The sequence below is a fragment of the Megascapheus bottae genome, chromosome 5 (genome assembly GCF_031878675.1).
Source record: "Megascapheus bottae isolate mThoBot1 chromosome 5, mThoBot2.hap1, whole genome shotgun sequence".
Classification (NCBI taxonomy): Eukaryota; Metazoa; Chordata; class Mammalia; order Rodentia; family Geomyidae; genus Megascapheus; species Megascapheus bottae.
The window spans coordinates 25313169-25333519 of record NC_143513.1 but is presented as its reverse complement, the minus strand read 5'-3'; the positions used below and the strand labels follow the sequence as shown (position 1 = coordinate 25333519).

Genomic DNA, 20351 nt, shown 5'->3' with positions numbered 1-20351 from the left:
AGAATTGAACCCAGGTCTTTGTAGACGCTAGGCAAGCACTCCACCATTAGGCCAAACTCTCGACCCTCAAAAACATTTTTACAATGTCATTTTTACTTTTTGATTTTTTTCCTTTTCAAACAAAAAGTATTGAAACATTTTCTTTTATTTAAAAGTTGCTTAAGACAAGCCAATATACTCACCTTAATATTTCCAACAAGATCCATTTTAACAGGAGCAAACACTGTAGGGCCAAGTTTGTCTACAAAGATCAAAAACATTTTGAAAAAGCAATTAGATCCAAGGGGAAATTTGTTTGTTTTGAGTGCTTATAATGGGGCTTAAACTCAGTGCCTCATACTATTTTGCTTTTGTAACTCAAGGCTAGTGCTCTATCACTTGAGCCACACTTCTAGTCTTCACTTTTTTCTATTAATTGGAGAAGAGAGTCTCTCAAATTTGTCTTGACCCACTGGCTTTAAACTATGACCCTTAGATCTCAGCAGCATGATTTACCAGGATTGCTGGCTTGAACCAGTAATGTTTGGTATGGAACATGTATTACATCTACATTATATATACTATACAGTATAACATATAATGAAATATTATATATTATATAAATTATTATATATGATGATATATACTATTGTGATATAATGTATAAAATATATAACATCATACATATATTATACACATTTTGAATTAAACAAGTTGTTGCTGTAATAATGGCTCTTTCCCACAACCGCTTTAATTTTTGTTGGTAAATTACTTTCTAGAATATGCTTCAAAAGCTTGATACATAACAAATTTTCTTATTATATACTTCATCTGATTTATAAAAATGAGTCTCTTTCTAGACTTTAAAAAATTATTTATGCAATTCTAGGCCCTTTGCATATCTGGATAAATATAAGCTTTTTAATTCCTATTAGTGGGTGTCAGCCACACAGGATTTCACATATAAAATACTGGCTACTCTGGAGATGCAAAGCCAGTTCTGACAGAAAAGTTTGTGAGACTCCATTCAAATTAATCAGCAAAATGCTGGACTAGAGATGCAGCTCAATTGCTACAGCATGAGTTCTGAAGAAAAAAAAGCATGGCATGAACAAAAGACTCTGAGTTCAAGTACCTGTATAGGCACACAGAGGTAGAAGCACACACAGCACACATGTGCACACACATACACCTTTTGTGTTTTCTTTGTTTTGTTTTGTTTTTTGCCAGTCCTGGGCTTGGGCTCAGGGCCTGAGCACTGTCCTTGGACTTTCTCAAGGCTAGAGCTCTACCACTTGAGCCTCAGCACCATTTCTGGCTTTTTTCTATGTATATGGTACCAAGGAATTGAACCTGGGTCCTCGTGCATGCTAGGCAAGCACTCTACCACTAGGCTAAACTCCAGGCCCACCTTTTGTGTTTTTATTTATATTCTATTGGAGACCAATTTAGGGAAATGAAATTCTTGTACAATAGTCTGTAGTATGATACATACAAAATCATCACTTGTCATATTTTTCTCTAAACAGCATTTTGTTAAGTTTTTTGTTTCAAAATAAGCTTTAAAACATTAAGGCTTTTGATGCTACTTTTAAAAGTACCTTATTCCACTTGCCAATTACTTACTAAATAATATATACAAAAGGTGATTCCTTCATGCTTAGTTGTTTTGTATAGTCATGAATTCCTCATAAAATGATTTTTCTATAGATATTGAAATCAAGGTATCTTTTCTATAATTTATTAAAACAGTGAACTACATGTTGGGATTCATTTAATCTTGTGGTTCATTTATACCATCTTGCTATTTAGTTTGCTATCGGCTCCTTATTTTGTTTTTACTTTTTTGTGATTTAATCAATGGATAGATCATTTTTAAACATATTATTTTATTTTCTATTTAGGCTTTTTTAAAAGCTAAATAATTGTGTTTGTGTCTTAACTTTCTTCAAGTATTTTTCACTATGTTTTTTCTAGTTAACTATTTATTAAGAAGGTTCATCTCACTGTACACCTAATTCAGGATCTTTTTTCTTCAAAATAACTATAGTGGCACAAATTCTAAAAAGTAAGAAATGCAAGGCAACTGTGGTAATCTTACCTAATACTGGAACCACAGCATAACATGATTCCAAGAATGCTTCTGTAGGAATGCCATTATCTTCCAGAAGTTCAATGTCACTAAAACTAAATAATTGGATGAGATGGAAGAGGTAAGATTGAAAACAGAACACCAGTGCATTGTGCAGTTCAGAGGTAGTCATAAAAACAGCTGTTTTTCTATAGGGAAACAATACTTAACCTGATGACTCCTCAGATATGTCCCAGAGACTGTTTCTATGCTAGAAAAGAATCTATTAACATGGTTTCCAAAAACAATATACCAGAACAACTTCAAGTTTATTTACCTGAAAAAATCAATTCATTCTCACCCACTATTGGGTAACTTTCCCATTTACCAAGTAAATTAAGAATAGATCATTTTCTACTCTCTTAAAATACACCATCATCTGAAATGATTATTATGAGTAATTTTCCAGAAGAGAAACATTTGCAGAATTGTTAGTGATTTAGCAGGTCTGGCATACCTTGTATTCATGGTACTAAAGAAAGTTGGGATAACTTCTTTGCCATCTTCCCAGAGGGATTCTGGCAAAAAGCTTGAGTCTGATCCAGTCTGTGCCAAGTCACTGTCATGATTGCACAGGTCTTCCTCTGCATTGTTCTTCATTATGTTACCTTGTACTGCAAAGTAAAAAAAAAAAAATTGATTACAAACCTATTAAACATTTATTGTAAAAACACAAAGTTGTTGGTGAAAATTCCTACAGCTCACACAAATAATTTTTTTTTTTTTGTTAGCCGTGGGGCTTGAACTCTGAGCCTGAGCATGGTCCCTGAGCCTTTCAGCTCAAGGCTTGTGCTCTACTACATGAATCACAGCACCACTCTGGTTTTCTGGTGATTAACTGGAGATAAAAGTCTCATGGACTTTTGTGCCCAGGCTGGCTTTGAATTGCAATCCTCAGATCTCAGCCTCCTGAGTAGGATAGGATTATAGAGTAAACAGGATTATAGGTGTGAGCCACTGGCACTGGCACACAAATAAAATTCTATTAACTAAATGACATACATATATATCTATAAATATATACACATTTGTATCTGCACTTTCAATGAACAATAAATATAGACCTATTATTTCAACTATCATTAATTGCATTCACTATTAGTCAAAATATGCTTTTAATGATTCTAATAATATATCATACCAATATGGGACACATTTAGGTGTCTTCCAAAATGCTATTATATAGAATATGAACATGTTCCATATTTGTGAGTTTGCTTTCTTGCTAACACTTATTCTTTTTTTTTTTTTTTCCCCAGTCCTAGCGCTTGAACTCGGGGCCTGGGCACTGTCCTTGGATACTTTTTGCTCAAGCTAGCGCTCTGCCAATTGAGCCATAGCCCCACTTCCAGTTTTTTCTGTGTATGTGGTACTGAGGAATTGAAACTAGGGATTCATGCATCCCAGGTGAGAACTCTATCATAAGGCTACACTCCTAGCCCTATTGCTAACATTTATTCTAATCCCAAAGTCAATGTTTACATTTTTCCAGTTGTTTGTGGACATGTACAGAGTGATAAAAATCTTGTCTCCTATACACACATTCTTAGCTGAGGAGTACAAACTGATGCTCTGTCTTCTTATTTTAGGATTCACACCAAAAGCAAATGTCCTAATTTAGGGACTTTTTTTCCTGTCCATTTAGTGTTGATTTTGCTATTGAAAGGGGCCTCAAATTGCTGTTCAATGAACATTGAGGACAAGGAGGATGTAACATGACTCATAGAAAAAAGATGGCTTAGTTTCATTGAGGAATGAGTTATAGAGTATTGTTGGCTGCAAGCTGATGTTAATACAACATCTGCATTATCCATATATTACATATACACATATTCATTTAAACACAAACATATATTCGATATAGCCTAACCTTCTATTAAGTAAAGCAAATATAACAAGGTTATACAGTGATTGGTAAAATGTGACCAAGGCTGGTCATGGTGGCTCATATCATTTCTTTCTTTTCTTTTCTTTTCTTTTTTTTTGTCAGCTGTCATTGGGCTCTTCAGCTCAAGTCTAGTGCTCTATCACTTGAACCACAGCATCACTTCAGGTTTTCACTTGGACTTTTGTGCCCAAGCTAGCTTTGAACCGTGATCCTCAGATCTCAACCTTCCAAGTACCTAGGATTATAGGCCTGAGCCACTGACACCTGGCTGTAACCTGGTTTCTTAATAACAAAATAATAATAATAATGATAATAATAAAAGCAACCTAAAGTAAAAAGGGCTAGGATATGGCTTAAGGGTTAGAGCACCTACGTAGAAAGGTTTAGGCCCTAAACTCAAACACCAGTACTGACACTCAGTTTTTTAAATTATACTGCAGTCAGGTTTGCAGCACAAAAATTCTGTGTTTTATGCTGAATCAATAACAGTATTTACTAATTCAGTGTTAAGAGTGACTTTATAAAATTTAACTGCCAAAAGTAACAAAAATTTATGATGCCATCTAAAGAACATACCTGTCCTTAGATGCTTGTCTTAAAATTTGATTTCCTGAAGAAAAATTCGTAGGGGCTAAATATATTTACTCAATATTGCTATTGATTCAAATATATGACAGGGTTTTGACAGAAATTCTCTTGTATTAACTCAAGATACTTTAATGTGTGTATTAAGATTTTTGAAAGGCTAATGTTATTTTTCTTACTTGACTCACCAGAAAAAAATTGAGTTTTTTTTTATTTCAGGACAGTTGAAAAAAATTAAATTTGATTTACCAAGCAGCTATAACACAAGTAAAACTCTAATGCTTTTTAGTTACGTTTGAGTCACTTGGAGAACATTTTTGTGGCTAGTGTTAATGGGACAAATTTACAAAGTCAGATTGCAGACCTTCTTTCAGTTGTGGGGCTTAAACTCAGGGCCTGGGTACTGTCCCTGACCATTTTCACTAAAGGCTAATGCTCTACCACTTTGAACCACAGTGCCATTTCTGGTTTTCTGGTGGTTAATTGGAGGTAAGTATCTTATGGGCTTTCTTGTCTGGGCTAGCTTTAAACTACAATCCTCATATCTCAGCCTCTTGAGCAGCCAAGATTACAAGCATGAGCCATGACACCCAGCACTCAGCTACAAATCAGACTGTTAACTCTGACTTTACAATGTTAAGTTCAAAGGATTTTGAGATCCAGCAAAAAGGGCCAGTCAAGTATGTCCATTTTTCTAAAACTGTTTAGTAAATACCATAGACATCACAGTCAAGAACACGTCTTCCCTTCTCACCACATCAAATGGGATTATGAAATGCTGTGATGCCAACAAGCCTTTAGGCTCCTTGGGAGATATCTAGCATGCATCTCAGGCTAATCTCCATCAAGTGTTTACTATGGGAATAAATCAATTCCTGGGATTTTCTATTGTTCAGTGGTTTGCTTTAGGCTTCCTTGCTTGCTTTTTGTCTGTCTGTCTGTCTGTCTGTCTGTCTGTCTCTCTCTCTCTCTCTTTTGCCAGTCGTGGGGCTTGAATTCAGGGCCTGAGCACTATCCTTGGGCTTTCTCAAGGCTAGAGCTCTATCACTAGAGCCACAGCACCACTTCCGGTTTTTTCTATGTATGTGGTACCGAGTACTCAAACCCAGGTCTTTGTACAAGCTAGGCAAACACTCTACCACTAGGGCAAATTCCTGATCCCTAGGCCATACTTTTTTTTACCTGTTGTATCCTCTGTGTTTTCTTGACTTGATAGGCTGTGGTCTAGCTCTGCAGATTTCAAATACAAGGGATTCTCATTTTTCATTAGGATTTCTTCATCACCATTTATCTCCATGTTTAAAGAACCATTCCCACAACTGTTCAACTCTATTTGCCTACAATTTTTTAAAAAAGAAAAAGTCAGAAAAGGTAGTGACTGATCTTTCATGCTATTCTGAAAGACAGGGAAAGACATCAAACCTTTTTTTTTTTTGCCAGTCCTGGGCCTGAGCTCAGGGCCTGAGCACTGTTCTTAGACATTCTCAGGGCTAGAGCTCTACCACTTGAGCCTCAGCACCACTTCGTGTTTTTTTCCTTCTTCTACGTATTTGGTACCGAAGAATCAAACCCAGGCCTTCATGCATGCTGGCAAGCACTCTACCACTAGGCCAAACTCCTGGCCTATCAAATCCTTTTCACATTGATTATGAACGCATTTCTGAAATTTCTGAAATAAAAGAGCCACTAATGGCTATTCTTTTTTTTTTTTTTTTTTTTTGCCAGTCCTGGGCTTGAGCTCAGGGCCTGAGCACTGTCCTTGGACTTTCTCAAGGCTAGAGCTCTACCACTTGAGCCTCAGCACCACTTCCGGCTTTTTTCTATATATGTGGTACCGAGGAATCGAACCCGGGTCTTCATGCATGCTAGGCAAGCACTTTAACCACTAGGCCAAACTCCCGGCCCTAATGGCTATTCTTATACTCTGCTGTGACTCTTATCTCCCTGCCCCCTGCCAGCAACCAGGAAATAGTAACTGACAGCTCTTTGGTTTCCAATTAGCTTTCTCCAGGTGCCACATTTAACACATGGTTGTTTGACCTCAACTTCTTCCTGGAAGGCTTTATCTAAACACTAGCCACATATACCTGTATACCTATCAATTAACTCCCCAGAAGCCAAATGCTATGGTCAGCAGAGTCTAGTCCTATAGCTTAAGAGAAAAATACTCAGAGGAAAACAACACATCCTGAGTGACCTGTCACACTTCAGTATATCAGGAAAAAAATCATTTAACATTCAGGTGACATAGCTTATTCTGTTTGTTAACAGGGTAAACATAACTCTTACAGGTGGTGATATATACCTAAATTAGAACAAAAATATTTTTCTCTAATAGCAATAAGGAAAAAGGATCCAAGACACATGGTAACACATGATGACACAAAAAAATGCATTTGCTGCTTTCTGCAAAAATCTTTCAGCCAAGCAATGCAAAATGTAGGTATATATGGAGGCAATATCAAAAAAGAAAAAAATTAGAAAAGACTAGAAACAACCAAATTGGGAACAATCCTTATAATAAAGAAGCAAATAATAGTATTTAAGAGAATGAACTATTAAAATAATGCAGAATAATAAAGATCTGTACCACATGGACATCCCACCCAACATAAGTTAAAAAGACCTTAATGACTATGCAAATGGATTTTTTTTTCCAGCACTGGGGACTGCACTGGAAACCTTATAAATATTAACTAAGTCAAGCACTCTACAACTAAGCTACACCTCAAATCAGTATGTATGATTTTTTAAAATATGGAAGCACTTAGAGGAATGGAAATAATTTGTATTTTATATTATTTTTCCAGCTTATAAAGCTTCCTGAGATTATCTTTAAACAAAATAGTTATATTCTCTTTCCTGGGTAAAAAAAGCACATCTAAAATTCAACTCCTTTATAACAGAAGTTCTAACTTCTACTGGATATAATGGATGAGATCCATACCTTAGGGCAAACATCCGCATTTTCCCATTACTCTTGAATCAAAAGACTGCTTTGCTTCAGGCTCAACTGAAATTGTTTCTTTCTGGTTAAATCATGGGGCAAGCCACTATATGATTATACAGTATCATTCCTTTTTTCAACAAGGAATAAATAAACCTTGTTTTCTAATTTATAGAAGGGAAAAAATGTGACTGTACCTTTCCAATGAATTATGAACTGGAACAACAGGATGTTTTATCTTTAAAAGAAGCAAAGAAATGAAATAGTACATATTAAAGTTACAACAGAGCGATATTTAGAATCTTATCACATAGGAAACTGGTAAGCATAGCCATAACATATGATTATTCTCTACTCAACAGAAACAAGTTTACACCTTGACAAACTGAATCACTGATTCTAATTTGCTCTTCTGATTAAATCAAATATACACAAATTGTAATTTACATATCTCTAAAGATAGATAGATGGAAGATGGCCTTTTTTCAAAGACTTAATTATCATATCCAAATTCCTGAAGGTTGACTTTCTTTGAAATTTAAATTATGCTCAATAACTGTTAACTGTCAGTAAATAGCAAATTATGATACACTATTATAATACATATTAGAAGTTAAACACTACAGAAAAATCCTTTGATAAACTTTGATAAAGAGTAGGGCTAACATAGGAGTTAGTCCTTTCAAAAAATATCAGGCACCAAAAATATATCCTCAAACTTTCCAGCTTTTCAGTAAACACTTTTAAACTTTTTAAATTTTTAAATTAATTATAGTATTTATTGTCAGGGTGATGTATGCAGGGGTTACAGTTACATTTGTCAGGTAGTGGGTACATTACTTCTTGAACATTGATACTCTTCCTATTCATTAAGCACTTCTGCAGCCAAACTGAACTAGCCTCTTACTTTGCTGGATTTGACCACAGCCAGCTGTGGTGATGCTGGAGGGGTTCGGTAGAGCAGCTCAGAGGTAAAAGCTGCATTTGCAATCTGCATGCATTCTTCCAGGGTCTTCAGAAAGGTATTGCAAGTAGATTTGAGTAGAGTTCCCACATCAATTCCTTCCTACAAAACAGGGAAGATTTTTTTGCCTTGCTAAAACAAACACGCATAAAACAAACAAAAGTCCAATTGTGTTATGTCCTTAGAAATTTTTTAACCATAAAATAATAATAGGGTTCCATACATCAGTATGATGGAAGGGGTGATATTGATCAAGATGCACTATACTTATAAACTCATTAGTTCAGTGGTAATCACTTTGTACAATTACTTAAAGACAATAAAAATGTAACTCTACACAAAAATATTACTGGGAAAAAGTAAAATACTAAGTTAAATGATCTATTTACCATATATAAGTCTTGCTCTGAGTCAGATCCTTTCTACAAATCTACTACTAAGGGCAAGGAAAAGGATCTTTTACCAGCTCAACAGTGTAATAGTACTGTGAGAGATTCTAGGCAGACATGTAGAAAACTTCCAGAAATCATGCATCATTTGCTTTCATTAAGAATTAGTTCAAGGGCTGGAATGTAGCTCAGTGGCAAAGTGCTTGCCTAGCAAGTGTAATGTCCTAGGTTCAATCCCCAGTACCAAAAAAGAAAAGACAAAAAAAAAAAAAGAAAAAAGAATTAGTTCAAGAGGTTCAGCAACTGTTGTTCTTTTAGCCACCAACAGATTTTCTTTCTTCTTCCAAGGTTATTTATTTAGTCTAGGTGATTTTCTTCTTGTACGTGTGTGTGTGTGCAAGGCTGGCACTCTACCACTGGAGCCACACTTCCACTTCCAGCTTTTTGCTGGTTAACTGGAAATAAGTTTCATGGATTTGTGTGGCTATGAACAATGATTCTCAGCAGTCAGCCTCCTGAGTAGCTAGTGTTACAGGCATGAGCTACAGTACTACAGCAGCTGACAGAGGGTATTTTTCCTGTGTATGTTGGTATCAGCAAATTGTTCAGGCAACTAAAGCTATACATATAATTAAAGAGTGAAGTAAACATCTTACTGTTCTTTATATTTTCCTCAAATCTGAATTTGTTCTGGGCTTTATGCTCTCACTTGGCTTTTTTCCCCACAGCTGATAGATACTCAACCACTTGAATATATCTCCAATGCTAGCTTTTTGCTGATTAGCTTGAGATAAGAATCGCTCAGATTTGTCTACCCAGCCTGACTCTGAACCAAGATCTTCAGATTTTGGCCTCCTGAGTAGCAAGGATTTATAGGCATGAGGCTTTAGCTCCTGGCTTCAAGGCTATAAATTGCTAAGAAAGCTCTATAAATTGCTATAAAGCTAATAAAGTATCTGTGAGGTGGACTATACTTTCATTAAAATGTTCCTATAGCACTATAAGATTGCTATATTTGCATTTTTCCCTTCTCTTAAGATCAAAGCTTCTCCACATAGTACCACAGATATTTTGACCACTGGCCTGAGTTATTTTTTTGGGGGGCGGGGGAGATGTACAGGAGTGGGGCACAGGTGTGTCCACTGTAAGATGGTAAAAAAACATTCTTGTATTCTACTCACTAGATACCAGAGGCACTCCCTAAATCAGGAAAACCAAAATAACTAACTAACTAAATAAATAAATAAATAAATGTCTCCAGACACTGTCAAATGCCTCCTGGGGAATCCAGTTGCTCTGAATTAGCAATCACTGCTCTCCAGTATGAACTCTGCATGCAGAGGATTGTGGTTTTTTTGTGTTCTTCCTTCTTCCTCCTCTACCAGTAGCAGTGCTAACACAAGGCAGCTAATGAATAAGGACTAACAACAAGTGACTGAAAAGGAGTTAAATCACTTTCATTTGAAAGATCCTCAAATAAGTATTAGTTATGTACTCTACAATCTGAGAATTATAATAGAGTAAAACCTGCACATTTCTCATGCCATAGATACAACCTGTCAGATAACTTCCTGAAAGCACAGCAGAGGCGTTCTCTACTTAGTGCGAGCTATTCAATATACAGCTGAACTAAAAACATTTCACATTTTTAGAGTGAATGTATCATAACTTTAGTATCAATCCTCAACTGTTCATGGTGGCAAACACCTATAATTTCAGTAGTCAGGAAGTGGAAGCAGGAATATTGATGCCAGCCTAGGCTACATGGTGAGAGCCTGTTACAAAAACCAAAAACAAATAATAAGGAAAAAATGCAATTCTTGCTGAAAATGAAGAAAAATAAAACTGTCTCCATTCCTAAGAGCACTAAGCCATTCCAAAACACAAAAATTTACTGTGATGAAATCCTATCAATCTCATTAAAAGTAAGAAATGGTTGGGTAAGACAGGTAAGACTATTTCCAAGGAGTAGTATGAGCTGGGAAGAAGCATAATTTAAATGTTAGTTCTAAAGTTAAAAGATTAATTTCAGGGGCTGGGAGTTTGGCCTAGTAGTAGAATGCTTGCCTAGCATGCATGAAGACCCAGGTTCAATTCTTGGTACCACATACATAGAAAAAGCCGGAAGTGGTTCTGTGGCTCTAGTGGTAGAGCACTAGCCTTGCGAAAGCCCAAGGACAGTGCTCAGGCCCTGAGTTCAAGCCAGGACTGGAAGAAAAAAAAAAAGATTAATTTTATTCATTAATACTGAAATTATTCCAGGAAGGAGGAAAACCCTATGCTTGTTTGTACATGTTTCAAAGCACACATTTCTACACTGCTTTATTACTTTTTCTTCTAAACCTAGTAAATTCCAAGATAGAGATTCTGTGAGAGTAAGCATCATTTATAAGCAATCTTGTGTGGCTTTTCCTGTATCAATAATATCACTAAAATAATACTTTACCTCAGAATTAGAAATACCAGTTGTAGTGGCTTCTTTTGTTTTATCTACTTGCTGAACAAGGAGGTCACAGTAGAGTCTCAGTTCCGACATTTTGGTTTTCAAGTTTTCAGTGTTTTCAGCAAATTCTAAACAACAAAACAATAGTACCGGAATGAATAATCCATTTCTTAGTAGGCTGTAAAAAAGTAGAATATATAACTTATGTCAAAAATCAGAGGTTTATAGTATGGGTTACGGATGTGATAAAGATATAGGATCATGAAGAACAGAAAAAGGATGGGTACAATGACAGGAAAGGTAATATACGTTACTTATCAAGACAGCATATTGAATAATGACAAGTATGGAAGGAAACAACCCTATCTCTGAACCATCAAGTCAGAACTGGAAGCAGAGTCAGAGGCTCTGACAGAGTTTTTCCTCTATGTAAGACAGGATCAGAGTACTGAACTTACTTTTGCATTGCTCTGTGGACACCTGGGAAACAGTGTTCTATTACGTCCTATTACCACCAAGAACACAGCTTGTCACACTGGCTGAAGACTGGTTCAGCATGCTGACTGTCTGGGCTAATAACAGGCACCCAGCCATTATCAGCACAGACACTGGAGACATCCTGGCGCTGAGACTCTACTACAATTATTACCACCTCTGTGTCCTTTCCCATGAAAAGCTGCACATTGCCACCTTCTTGAATCAAAGCCAATAGTTTCAAAAATACATTTCTGATGTAGCAATGAAACAACCAATGATAAGGCCACTAGGACTACTTGAAGAGCTAAAAATATGCTACAACCTTCATGAGAAACACTCCCTAGAATAAGCTTTCTCTACCTTACTCCCTTCCAACCAACCCCTTCCATTGTACACATGTCTGGAGGGTTGAAATAGCAGCAAGCAAGGGCCAGGCAGTGAACCCTGGGCACTCTTGCTCCAGTCCAAAGAAAAATTCATGCCGTGGTTCTCAAGAGATCTAATGTCAAGTTAGTAAGCATAAGCAGCAACCTGGCAACGAAGTATCCATCCAGCCTCAGGGAAAGGAAGGGAGAATAAGATATCTCACTACAGAACACCTCTAACCCATCCTCACCCAAAGCTTCTTTAACTCAGCTACTCCTGCCTGAACTTTTGCCTGACTGGATACTACATCATTTCATATCATCACTAATGCCCACAGCAGTTCTACAGAGGTAGGTACTATCACCTGTTTTTCAAAGGTGAGATAACTAAGGCTCAGAAAATTTAAATGATCTATGGCAAAATTAGACAGCCACTAAACTACAAAGCCATGATTTGAACCCAGGTGTGTCTGGTTCCAAAGCCTGCACTCTGTATTATGAAATGCATCTACTGAGGTACATACATTTACATGATACAAAGAGCTAGCTAAGTAGTCAGAGGCAAGAAAAGAAATAAGGGAACCAGTGGGTGATTCCCAAGGTTCTCACATCAGAGGACAATCCATACTTGCCTTTCTCCTTCTGAGTCCTACTGTCTGTCAGGCAAGCCTTAGCTGACCCCAGGGCCACCAGCCACCGCTGTCTCTCAGCCACACTTCTGGCCTTCAGGTAGAAATACTGTTCCCCAGGGATAATCAGGTCCATACGAGTGTTATCTACAGAATGAACTAGGAGCAAGCAGTGCAGGCGTTATCTACAGAATAAACTAGGAGCAAGCAGAGGAAAGTCAGAGAACCAGAAGAACCATGTTTGGGTAGCTTCTACCCACCCAACCTTGGAGTTACTGCAGGCTTCTTCTCAGAGAGGTGAAGGCTTAACAACCTCTTCTAGTTCACAGAAAGTTCCATTTAATCTACTCTACACAGCTCTGCTGATTAAGAAATGAACTTTACAACTTGGTGGGGGGCGGCTGTTGGGAGGGAATGTGAGAGAAAGACTAGGTAGTGAGGGGGTAACAATGTTCAATAAGAAATGTACTCATTACCTTACCTATGTAACTGTAACCCCTCTATACATCACCTTGACAATAAAATTAAATTGCAAAAAGAAAAGCGTGAAGGTGGGAAGGAAGGAAAGAAGAAAGGAAGGAAGGAAGGAAGGAAGGAAGGAAGGAAGGAAGGAAGGAAGGAAGGAAGGAAGGAAAGAAAAGAAAAAAATATTTCAGGCATAAGAGCCTGCATTCTGTTATGGTCAGTATGTGCTTGGGTCCAAAGTGAGAGGAGGAACCTCATGGGTTGAACAAGGTAACTAGTACAGTAATGTTAAGTGGTGATAGATTTTTGTGAGGAGGTCCTCATGGACACTGCTTTTGGAGAAATTTGTTTCTTATGGGCCTCTGGTTAGTACAGTGGAGGCTATTATAAAAGAAGACAGGTATTTCTCTAGTTTCCTGTCTTACTATACCATCTTTTCCTATCTCTTCCTCTGCACAAGCTTCCACTGTGATGCCATTATCATGATGTATTTCGCCTGGAGATCCTCACCAGACCTAGCACCATGCGATTTAGACTTTCAACCTCCAAAACTATTAAGTAAATAAAACTTTTTCTTTATATATTATCCAGACTCAAATATTTTGTTATGGCCAGCAAGCAATGGTATTTTCAATATCATATTTGAATTTGTCAATAGGATAAAAAAAATCCACATTTTTATCTGCATTTTGGATTTGGCAACCAACAGCACGAGTTTTCCTCTTACTACTCTGACAACTCAGACCTTAGGTGCAAAAATTCCCCAGATCCTTTTGGGATCTTCACACACTCCTCTCTCTAATTCCCATCTAATCTCTCAAGATACCAAATTCAAGTGTATGATTAAATATTGTTTTGCTTTGAGTGGTTCATGGGAATAGGCAGGTAAGTATGTGTGACACAAAGAAAGACCAAGAAAGAGAGAGAAGTTAATAAAGTGTTTAATACTCTACTAAAAATACTGAAGGGCTCTCCCCCAAATCCCCCCCCCCCCCCCGTGTGTGTGTGTGTGTGTGTGTGTGTGTGTGTGTGTGTGTGTGTGTGTGTATGTTATTGGCCAGGATAGATGACTAAGGAATAAGTACTAGCTATGACTAGCTGAATGATTAAACAAACTAATCTAATTCATTATGATCACTTCTTTTTTAACTAATCTTGTTGGCTGTAGGTTTAGGTTTTCTGGCAATGACATGACACAATGCAACTTGAACTGTACTAAGAAAGAAAGTTACCAAGGAATTTTTTTTTTCACTTTTCCAGGAAAAAATAAAAAAAATAAAATAAAACCTACAAGTCACTTGGTTTCTCACCTTGAATTTCACAGACAGCCATTTGGATGCTCCCCTTGCAACCTTTCCAAGCATCTTCAGGAGAATCATAATAGGACAATATTCCTCCACAGAGAAGGAACCATCGAGGCTGCCAACCTGAAAACAGAAGCAAGAGCACCATAATATTCACATCAGCTGAGTAATCTACCATGACTCAGAAACAGGACCTAACATAGGCAGCAGGGTCTAGCTTCAAGAAGCTTTTCATTGCAAAGGAAATCCAAAGACAATGAAGTAGGTCAGAGGAGACTTCTATGCTTGATTCCCATAAAGTGACACCACCGGAAGCATCATTTTTCATCACATTCTTATATGAGGTTTGGAAGGATCAGCAACAAAGTGATAATTCTCTTAAGGGACTTACAGGTGATTTTTATTTTCTTTTTACTCTAATACTTTTTTTTTTACCTCTTAGACAAGTGTCACTGAATATTATTGTTATCACACTTATCCTCCTTTCTTGAGATTAAGAAAATTTGCCATAAATTTAGAAACAACAAAACAAAGATTATAATGACCTTTCAACAGTGGTCACCCATGATCTTTCTGAGTACTAAATCTAAGCAAAGGAATGTGCTATTGAACTTCATAAAGTCACACAGCATACTCTGGTTTCTCTTCAGAGTGTATAAATCTTTTGCCTTTTACTAAAGTCACACAGCTTTTAGAAGAAGGTAACTTTATATAACACTTCAATACTGGAGATTTTTCAGAAGATGGAACATATATGGTAGAAATAGAAATCTAGTCTGCTCTCTAGTCCTCCCAGACCACTTAATTTGGTACATTTTGAATTGGGTCTCCTTCATTATTTGTCATCTCTGACTATTTCTACATAAACTGTCCAGGTTTCCTCAATTGGGCATACTCTGTCCTCTGTCTGAAACACCCCATCCTTCAGGGCTACTTTTCTTTCATGGAGCTCTACTGTAGCTAAGGCAGTGAGAGAAAAAAAACCAGTCAGTGGGAGCTTTGGACAGAGTCCCAGTTTGTGTAGATACAAACATCCAATGGGCTGTTGGGAACTGCTTCATACAAACCACATTGGCAAGACACTAAATGATATCCAAGTGATATCAATTTATTACACTAAAGAGAGATTGATATACACCTAGAGCATCCCTAGTTTGTGATATTGATACAGGAAAACTCAGTAATCAAAGGGCTGAACTGTCAGCACTAAATCTAAAGCCAAGAATAAATAAGCAAGGTGATTTCCCTCCTCATTCATTTTATGATGGATGGTTTTTCTAGGACAGGAATACTCAAGGCCTCACAAGTATCATATCCCTCATGCCCTTAAATTAATCTGGAAAAAACACTAACTCTCAACATCCACTATCATTTTCTTTTTCTTTTTGTGGGTCATGGGGCTTGAACTAGGCCTGGGCACTGTCCCTGAACTCTTCAGCTCAGGGCTACAGTTCTACCCTGGAGCCAAGCCCTATCTCTCCCCACCCCCCTGATTTCCAGAGGTTAACTAGAGATAAGAGTCTCAGGTCCTGGGGCCAGGAGTTTGGCCTAGTGGTTAAAGTGCTTGCTTAGCATGCATGAAGACCCGGGTTCGATTCCTTGGTACCACATACATAGAAAAAAGCTGGAAGTGGTGCTGAGGCTCAAATGGTAGAGCTCTAGCCTTGAGAAAGTCCAAGGACAGTGCTCAGACCCTGAGCTCAAGCCCAGGACTGGCAAAAAAAAAAAAAAAAAAAAAAAGAGTCTCAGGTCCTTTTGTGCATGGGCTGGGTTTGAACCTTGAGCCTCAGATTCCAGACTCCAGAGTAGCTAGGATTATAGGCAGGAGCCACTGCATCCAACCATCCACTATCTTAATACCTAAACTAAAATATCCTAACATACAACCCTTCATGAGATAATCATTTCAGAAACTATAGATCATGACCCTTTTGTTATATTTTATATTGAAGACTCTAGGGAATCAGATCCTTTATAGATCCATAAACCATACAATAATCCATTTCAATATATACCATTATTTTATATAACATAAAGAAAACCTTGTCAATTAGATAATGATGAGGAACATAATTATAAGTTCCTGCATTTTGGAGTTGAAATAAGCTTTAAAATTGAAAAAATTGTGTTAGTTTTATCTTAGGAAGCTGAACAATGCTAAACAGAAGTTGTAATTACACAAGAGGAAGTCAGTATGTCATTATTTTATCCTGTTTTTCTTTTTTTCTTCTTTTCATGTCATCATCAGTCCCTTAATTCAGTAACTGGCATATACTAATGACAACAGTTTTTTGTTTCTGTTGTTTTGTTTCTTTTTTTTGTCTTTTGCCAGTCCTGGAGCTTGAACTCAGGACCTGGGCACTGTCCTTGAGCTTTCTCAAGGCTAGTGCTCTACCGCTGAGTCACAGCACCACCACTGGCTTTTTCTGTGTATATGGTATTTAGGAATGGAACCCAGAGCTTCGTGCATGCTAGGCAAACACTCTACCAGTAAGTCACACTCCTGGTCCTGCTTTTTTTGTAAGCATAAAGTTTCTGGATTTTCAAGAGGCATGCTAGAGACCAGAGACCATCCAATTTTCAATCCCACTAGGTAAGACTGAAATGTAATGACAGTCTAGATTAGTGCTAAGATGCATTGCTTTTTTGTAATATCCCTGCTGAGAAACTGGGATAAAGCCCAAGAATCAGGAATTGTAGGAGAAAAGACGCATAGATGATAAAAAGGCCACTAATGAATTTCTTGTTGTAAATTACTCTGGAGTGACCTTGAAATAATAAAATATTCAAGGTATCAAAAGTACAGATGAAACTGTGAGTCTGTACCACTCCATGTTTCCTTAGATTTCTATTAGATTAATTTTCCCTCTAATCAGTTCACAACTCCTTTGTGCTATCCTCTACTGAGATGGAATGTGGTATCAAACTCCTCTGTCTGGAAACAAAGATTATGCAAGAAACTTTAATGAGCAAAACATAAGTTTAGTTCTCATCATCTACCACTGCCAAAGGTGAAGACAGGAAGAAGGAAACAAGAACATGCAAATGCCAGTTTCACACACTTTGTCCAAAATTATTTACGCACAGAAATGCAATCATTAAATGGTTTGGGCAACTTAGCATTGTAGGTTTCCATTCAGAAAACTCCTTTCTCCATATAACTATGTAATTTAGACCTCCCTGGTGATTCACATAAACCTACATTCAATGATAGTTCCACAAGTGGCAAGTGGCTCAACAAGAGATAAAGCTAGGATTTTTGTTGAGACATGGGGCAAACAAAAAGACTCTTTTTATTTGGTCTAAACATATTTTCTTGGAGCTTCTGGCAGCCATTTTGCTAAAACAAAAACATATGCTTGATAAGTCACATAAGGGAAGAAGAGTTAAGAGGATTTGAGGGGTAAAAGGAGATGAGAGCAAATTTGGATGATAGTGTTTGAACCTCTAAATCAGATCTGTCATGCTTCCTGGATTTTTCAACTAAGTGACACAGCCAGTGCCCCTTCTTATTTCAATCCTGGCAGAATTGACTTTTCCTTCAAACAAAAGTATTCTAACTAAGTATAATGTATCATTTCATTAGATACATAAAAAGCATTTTGCAAAAATCCAATGCCTCTTCATGATAAAGCCAAACTAAACCTCACAGGGAACTTCTTCATCCTGATAAAGGCATCTCTACAAAAACTAACAACATATATATACATATAATATATATATAATATATATAATTGGGTATACATATACATAACAGGATATTTGTTCCTACCACTTCTATTCAACATAATAGTGAAGGAAAATAAAATAAAAGACATCCAGTGGTAGAGTGCTTGCCTAGCATGCACGAAGACCCGGGTTCAATTCATCAGTACCACATACATAGCAAAAAGTCAGAAGTGGTGCTGTGGCTCAAGTGGTAGAGCCCTAGCCTTGAGAACATCCAGGGACAGTGTTCAGGCCCTGAGCCCAAGCCCAGGACTGGCCAAACAAAAAAGACATCCAGATCCAAAAGGAAATAGCAAATTTAGCTTTATTCATAGACAAGCTCTTATGTAATTAAAAAATACAAAATGAGGGGCCGGGAGTTTGACCTAGTGGTAGAGTGCTCGCCTAGCATGCACAAAGACCCAGGTTCGATTCCTTGGTACTACATACATAGAAAAAAGCCAGAAATAGTGCTAAGGCTCAAGTGGCAGAGCTCTAGCCTTGAGAAAGTCCAAGGACAGTGCTCAGGCCCTGAACTCAAGCCCAGGACTGGCAAAAAAAAAAAAATACAAAATCAATTCAGCAAAATGAGGTATAAAGTGGCAATGACCAGAAAAGTATTAAGAAAATAAATCATTCATATTAACACCAAAGGAAATACCGTAAAACACACGCGCGCGCACACACACACACACACACACACACAGAAAACATACTCTAGAGAAAATTATTGAAACGTTAAAAGATCTTAAGAACATGCTTGGAAAACTGCTACAAGCTTTTTTTCCCCTCACATAATCTAAATGCTTTTCTACATATAATCATATGTGTCTCAGCAGATTCAGCATCCTATCGCCATCCAAGCTGAAATGCTGAGGGTAATTTATGCCCATCCCTCCAGGTTGATCATAGAGAGTCATTCTCAATCACCGTATTTCTATGCACAGCTTCCAACACTCTATTGTGCTAGCAGGGTAAACAATGTGCAGCCATGGAAAAGAGAGCATCATGTAGCCTGGGCTCAATACTTATTAGCTATGTAACTCTATTTATCATGTGACCTTCAGCTTATTCATCTGAGACATAGAGGCAATGTCTCCCTCAAATGATCTTAAATGTTAACGTACTGATCTCCATTGAAGTTTGGTATTATTGGCCAACAGAGGGAGAAACACAATGCCAATCTAGATAACCAAAGACTAACAGTCTAGCACATTAGAGGTACCTCAAATTTGCCTCTAAAATCCCAGTAAAACCACCAGAGTAAAAGGTAACACCTAATTTCCTCTAAGGACAGGATATTTTTAATGTACACCCTAGATCTTGTCAATTTATACTTGAAATTTAAACGTCAAAAATCACAAATTTAACTGGAAATTCATTTTCATAGTGAAGAAAGCTTATTAGACTATCTATAATCCCCTTAAGCAGAGAAATCACAATAAACTCAAAGCACTATTCCCCAAAACTTCTTAGGCTCTACTAATATAAGATGTTAATGCTCAAAGAGTTTTTCTTGATTAAGGAACATTACATAGTTTACAATCAAATTGGTGAAACCACTTCTCTTAGTCTTATATGTTAAGAAAAGCCATCCTTGATTTAGACTACATAAGAGCAATTCTGTCTGATGGAAATGCAGAAAGTGGTCTGGCAAATATTTTGCTCCCTTTGATGTAAGAGAATACTGAAAAAAGGTTAGCTCTCTGTGAATTTGCAAGTACTCTCTAAATAACAGTCGACTTTTCCATCTCTTCTGGTGCCACCACACACTCTACAAGTCAACAAGAGCCTGGGTCTAGGAGAAAAAATGCTCAAGAATCATGCTAGTTTTTGGACATACTCTCTCCCTACTGTACTGTTTTGTGTACAACTGTAACTCCACAGCCTATTTATTGTTTGTTTCAAACTCTATGACTAATGAAATTTAACTGGTTTTGGTTAATCTAAAAAGAAGTAATTTTAACAGGAAGTGATAAGAATAAAACATTAAAACTTCAGTCCTTTTCCTGTTCCTTGGTTATCTCATATGGCTATAGTATTTTATCTTGTTATCTGATATATTGTATGTATGTTT

General features: G+C 37.1%; 1 protein-coding gene across 5 annotated transcripts in view; it reads right to left on the bottom strand.

Moving 5' to 3' along the window:
• Plekha8 (pleckstrin homology domain containing A8) overlaps positions 1–20351 on the bottom strand; it is a 48300-nt gene that overhangs the window by 21612 nt on the left and 6337 nt on the right. For 4 of the 5 annotated variants that reach the window (XM_090332821.1, XM_090332825.1, XM_090332822.1 and 1 more), the window contains exons 2-10: positions 14573–14689; positions 12801–12956; positions 11330–11454; positions 8438–8596; positions 7728–7768; positions 5766–5920; positions 2568–2724; positions 2081–2166; positions 183–241 (exon numbers count right to left, since the gene is read on the bottom strand). In XM_090332821.1, coding sequence (XP_090188947.1) covers positions 183–241; positions 2081–2166; positions 2568–2724; positions 5766–5920; positions 7728–7768; positions 8438–8596; positions 11330–11454; positions 12801–12956; positions 14573–14689 — 1055 coding nt within the window. The remainder of the gene's footprint in view (positions 1–182; positions 242–2080; positions 2167–2567; positions 2725–5765; positions 5921–7727; positions 7769–8437; positions 8597–11329; positions 11455–12800; positions 12957–14572; positions 14690–20351) is intronic. The other variant, XM_090332823.1, reaches the window with a different exon arrangement.